Source organism: Trachurus trachurus, assembly GCF_905171665.1.
Source record: "Trachurus trachurus genome assembly, chromosome: 9".
NCBI classification, from domain to species: Eukaryota; Metazoa; Chordata; class Actinopteri; order Carangiformes; family Carangidae; genus Trachurus; species Trachurus trachurus.
In genome coordinates, this window is record NC_139895.1 from 34323925 (window position 1) to 34329924 (window position 6000).

The window sequence follows — 6000 nt, forward strand, 5'->3', positions numbered from 1 at the left end:
TGCTCCGCCGTTCTAAAAACAGCTTGCACCGACAATTAAAGGTAATGAACTTACTCCTAAGACGATAGGGAGTATGGCAATGGGCCAATTTGCCAAAATGTTGAACTATCCCTTTAAGGCAAGCAGTGCATGTGTCCTTGAAACAAATAATTAAGACTAATCAGTTCTTCTTTTCTTGCACAGGTTTCGTGCTGGTTTTAAACAAGCCTTCCACTGGTGCCCCTGCGTCCCTCAAGGCTCATACGAAGGCCTGGAGCTCAAGTCCACTCGCTATCTTCAGACCCAGACCAGTGTTTACAAGGCTAGTCGGATGGAGACCACAGTGTCAACTGTTCTCCAGGTTGGAGATGAAATCGAGCCGCCCAAGGTCAAGGCAACGGCAGGTCAAGGGCCTGCAGCGGCTGGGGTCAGTGCCAGGCCACATAGCTCCTCCCTGGACCTGACCTCCAATGGGTCGTCATCCCGGAGCGTCTCCAAAACAGTGTCAGAGACTTCCAGTTTCTACTCAAGCAACAACCTGCAGGAATAGACATCAAACACAGGAGGCAATTTACCGGTTTTGCGAGGGAGAGAGAATGTGAGTTGACTATTCACATGGCTGCTTTTGCCTTTGTCCGTGCAAAAGTACAGCCTGAATGTGTGAGTTTGTCTGGAAGCGACAGTGGCCGCGTTTGGATGAATGCATTTCCAGCGTGTTCACTGGAACATTGTGTTAGGTCATTTGCAAGTGAGACTAAATCCCAGTCCACTGAGCACTGTCTTCACCCACCGCCCCCACCCAACCTTGTACAAAGTAGTCATGCTTCTTACAGTTAATGATAGACTCGCATTAGGAAGGTTTGCTCCGTGCCAAAAAAGCCATGAGCACGACGGCGACATGAGCACATTCCAGATCAAAAGCTAACCTGAAGCAGGCAGGAACAGCTTCTACTTGTCACACAGCCTGCTCTCTGTGCAGAGAGAAAGGTTCACACATCCTCAATCACACAAGCTGTGTGACTTCACAGTCTATTTAGAGAGGAGCTATAACATGAGACTAGCGTGCTGTGAAACACAGCAGCTCCGCGTTTTCACTGAGGTGTTCTCTGTTGAAGAGAGAGAGCACCGCCGCCCCAAGACCTCGGCTTTTCAGAGACTTCTCCTCACCCTCGGCAGAGAAAAAACCTCTCCACAAAGGACGCATGTTGAAAACACTGACAGATGTGTGGTTTCATTTGAAAGGCTCTCCCGAAAGAGCCGAAGGAGACAGTAGAAAAAAGAACTTTGTATGTGTGGGTGCGCGTGTGAAAGCTGTGTCTCTGAGCAGGAGTTCCTCAGCAATTCAATGTGCTACATGTGAGTGTCTGGCTGCCGGGGGGGGGGGGCTCTGAGGATCCCCTGCAGCCGCGCGCTGAAAATATCTGGCAATCACCTGAAAGGCCAGCAGCTTCTGCTCAGCTACACGTTGGACATCGACTTCAACACCTGGGAGCATCTTCTCTGAAATGTGGAGCTGCTTGTGTGAATACTGAAGAGGCAACATGGCAAACACAAGCTTATCTGCTCTCTTCTTTTAAAACCCAGATCCGGTCCTCCATCGTACCCAGCGGTAGGTGGCTCTCGGCTCGATCTTCAGAAAAGCAGCAAAGTGAAATGTTTCCCTTTTAAACAGAATCAAATTACTTTTGCAACAACAACAACTTGTCTGACCTGCTCCACCGGTATCAGACCCATGATACTCGGTTGTTATCTGAATGTAAGGCACTTATTTCAAAATGTGAAATATTGATGTGAATCTCATTAGCTGCTGTGACCTTCCACCTGGCACCAAAATGGGCGGCATCTTAAATATGATTCAACTGGATTATATTTGCACCTCACATTTTATTTGTGTGAATTTTCTTGCTATTTCCACCGCGGTCAGGTGACCTCTGACCTCCTCTGTGGGTGGTTTCGGTCATCAGTCTTTCAGTCCTCTCAGACGTACACATTTCATCTGCTGTCGCTCCATCAAAATGTAATCCAGCTCTAGAACATGCATGTCTATCATATCAGGCCCCAAGGGGCTTTGTAGATGTTGCAGCCTGGACTTTGCACAGGCAGCCTGTTAGAGTGCAGCTCTTTAATGTGCAGTGATGTGCCTTGCTGCTTAGCATAATGTCTGTAAAGCGGGGAAGGGGAGCAGAGACGGAGCCCGCTCTGCTGGGGTTCAGGAAAAGGTTGGTGTAGATAATTGGGGCTACGGAAGCCCACTGGGATAAACTTTCTCTTTGTATCACTGTCTTAATTCTGTGGCAAATAGTTAAGATAGTTTCACCAAACCTAAAGGGGAACTATGCAAGTCTGGTCGCTTTTTCCTCTGTTTTGCTAATGCTCCTCCTGGCCATGTGCATTTGTTTACAACGAGCCGTCGAGAAAGCAATCAATAGAGCGGTGGATAACGTTATATCACGATGTGTATATTTGTGTAGTCTTTTCTGTCATAAACAAGACATTATATGTTACAGGGCATGTTTGTGTCGCTGTGCCACTGAGGCTCTGATCTTGCAAGGTTGGTTTTCAGCCAAGCGATGCTAGATGGAAGGCAGAGAGCCTTAAAAGTAATTTACTCCAAAGCAGAGTTAAGCTAAAAATCCTGCATAGTTCCTCTTTGATGACTTGTTTCAACACATTGAAGTTAGTGCCACACGTCTGAAGCACAGGTTTTAAAGTTTCATAAAGGAAGTGGAGGTAATTATCGGAAGCCAGGATATTTTTCTACAAAAAACCTGCAGTGAGCTTAATAAGTAAATCCACAAGATCTGCATATTTGCTGTCTATACAAAACAAACACACAGGCTCATCTACTCTAAACAGCAAGGCTTTTATCAGGCAGATGCATCAAAGAGAACAAATTTATTTCTGTCTTACTGAAGTATTAAGTCTAAAACTTGTGTTTCTCTTCAAGGAAGAGAAACTAATTTGGACAGTTGCACTTGTTTTTGCACTGGAAATAAATTCCACAGGCTCACGTCACGATCAAGTATGAGAACAATATGGGAGACATATTCAGACTCACTGTACTAGAGATTAAACCATATTTCAAGATGGATTTGCAGTGTACATTGCACAACACATGCAGGGATCTATCACCTGACACCCATCAGTCCCCCTCACACTCACACTCACACACACAAACACACAGCAATGCATTCGCACTGCTGACGCCCGGTCTATTCTCAGCACACAAAGCCTGTTGTTATAAATTCCGCTGTCAGCTGACATGAAACTGAAGAGCAGATGTGAAGCTGCTTGGCTTTGTTGGAATTACACTGACGATCAGCATTGTATCACTTTATTTACCAAGTACGAGGCACGCAGGACCTTTTTTTTTCTTACGTGAAAAAGAAACATAGCAACAAAAGTAGTGAAATAACAAGAAGAGTAGAAGAGTTCACATTGAGGAAAAGAAAGAGAGAAGATGAAGGACAGATATGAAACATAACAGATTATCAGTTTCATCATCATTGCTCACATTCCGCATTTTCATCAAGGCTTGGATGTAAAAGTAAAACATCCCACAGAGCTTTTAGGAGATCAGTGTCTCCGCCAAGTCAGTTGATTGATGGGAGCATCAAGATCATGAACTCAGTTTTAACAGCTCAAAGGTCATTTAGAGTCCATGTACATTTTGTACAGTTGTAACAGCAGAAGTAAAGGTCACTAAACACCAGGCATGGTTCAAATGGGTTGTACTTAATCTATTAACGATTGGCTGTGTGTTTTAGGGGTAACATGTACTGTAAAGAACCAATCAGAGTGTCAAGTCGCTGCCCCTTTAAGAGCAGGTGCACTTGCATGGATTTGCTACTATAATGGCAAGTATGCAAGATAAGAAGGCTTCCCTGCAGAGGAACTGATCTCTGTTGGAGCAGGCCAAGCACACAAACAGCTGTTTATGGCACAGCTCTCTCTCTCTCTCTCTTTGACCGCCTCATTCCCCCCATTCCCTCTGTTGCCTGGAGAGAGAAAAAAGAATATCATTTGAAACAACTGTGAAAAGTTAGTAAGAAACTGACACATTCTAGTATAGGTCTATGATCTCTGCCGCTACAGTACATTTGAGGATCGGCAGGGAACCTATTCAACACAGTTTGGCTGTTAAAGCGATAGTTCACCCAAGATTGAAATTTCACTCATTATCTACTCACCCTCATGTGGACTAAGGGCTGGGAGAAGTTTCAGAGTCATCCGTGGCTTCTCTGAGTTACAGGGGGTCTCGGCGTAGCAGTGCATGTCAATATAACGGTTGCAAATGGATACCAACTGTCTTCGTAACAAAAAGACACACCAAAAAACATCCAAATACCTCCATGCTGCTCGTATGTAATGTCCGTCTTGTATTGAAGCCCTGAAATGCGAAACTGCCCCGAAAAAAATTAAATAAGTCTAAGTCTCTTCGTCCAAATTTGACGAACCGGGAAGAGGAGCTTCAAGAAGCTTCCACTACAAAAGGAGCTTGAAATATAGACTTATTAAATTTTTTTCGGGACAATTACATACGAGCAGCATGGAGGTATTTGGATGTTTTTCGGTGTGTCTTTTTGTTACGAAGACAGTTGGTATCCATTTGCAACCGTTATATGGACATGCACTGCTACGCCGAGACCCCCTGTAACTCAGAGAAGCCATGGAGGACTCTGAAACTTCACCCAGCCCTTAGTTGACATGAGGGTGAGTAGATAATGAGTGCAATTTCAATTTTGGGTGAACTATCCCTTTAACATGCACCATCAACATAATGATAAAATATTGAACCACTGACTTCAGACCAGGTTTTTTATCCAGCACCGACCACTGTGCCAACAAAGCACCTGACCACACCTCATTACAGGACCAGCGCACTCAATAGCTTCACCTATACTCACTGACGGTTCTGAGAGCACCTGCTGAGAAATGTTCAAGTTCTACAAAATATCTCAGCCAATCACAGCATCAGGCATGGAAACTGAAAATATTGGTTGATAAATCTTTACAGATGTGGGGAAATCACTTCAGCCTACTTTATTGTAGTACAAATTGACATTATGTTAAAAGACTAAATGCTTAAAGGGATACTTCACCCAAAATCGCTAATTCACCAATTTTCTACTCACTGTTATGCCTGAAGGGTTTGGAGAACTGTCGGAGTTATCAAAATGCTTTTGGAGTTCCAGGGGGGGTCCGGCTGGCATGCGCGAGATTTGTTGTCATGTTCGTTCACGTTTTAAACCATTGCATTTATGATGTAAACACAGAAGAACATCTCTCAGCAAATCTTGCGCATCTTGCGCAGCCATGGGAGCTACTACTACAACAAGGCTAAAAACAGAGATCAAATTCATTTTTTCCGAACAACTTTTTCATGTGGCGGCTTCAGGACACTTGGGTCAGTACAGACGAGCAGTATGGAGGTATTTGGATGTTTCATAGTGTGTTTTGGACGATTCAAAAGTGAACTCTATCCACCGCCATTATATGAAAATCCGTTGCCAGCCGGACCCCCCCTGGAACTCCAAAAGCGTTTCGATGACTCCGAAAGTTCTCCAACTCTAACACTCTTCCTTGGCATGACGGTGAGTATCCCTTTAAGATAAATTGTGGTAGCACCACAGTGTTGCCTGTTCCAACACAATTTTATATGATTTTATATGAATAGATGTGCTCTTATATGGCTGTTTGGGGCCGAATACCTGCATCAATAATTCAACAGTGGAATCATTTTCTCTCTGTCACATAAAGGTAACAGCAGCAGGTGAAGCTTTCACAAACATTTTCTCCAGGAAATGCAAATCTCTTTGTTGTTATTTCAATCACAGAGGCCCAAAGAGAGAGAGAGAGAGAGAGCCTGAAGAGAGCGAGAGCACCGTGGTTGATGTTATTAGACCGTACTCATCTGTTTACACTGCAAACGAGATCCTCGGTGGTGATGCCTCCTGCTCTGATGGGATGATTTGGAGTCAGTGAGCTGGATAGGAAAATATTCTGTGCCTGTGTAATGCT

The 6000-nt window shown here is 44.4% G+C and overlaps 1 protein-coding gene across 1 annotated transcript in view; it reads left to right on the forward strand.

Moving 5' to 3' along the window:
• The window catches only part of tacr1a (tachykinin receptor 1a), a 59269-nt gene extending 55151 nt beyond the window's left edge, over window positions 1-4118 (forward strand). The window contains exon 5 of the mRNA XM_083978257.1: window positions 184-4118. Within this exon, the coding sequence (XP_083834383.1) occupies window positions 184-529 (346 nt within the window). The 3' untranslated portion in view covers window positions 530-4118. The remainder of the gene's footprint in view (window positions 1-183) is intronic.
• The last annotated feature ends 1882 nt before the right edge of the window (window positions 4119-6000 follow it).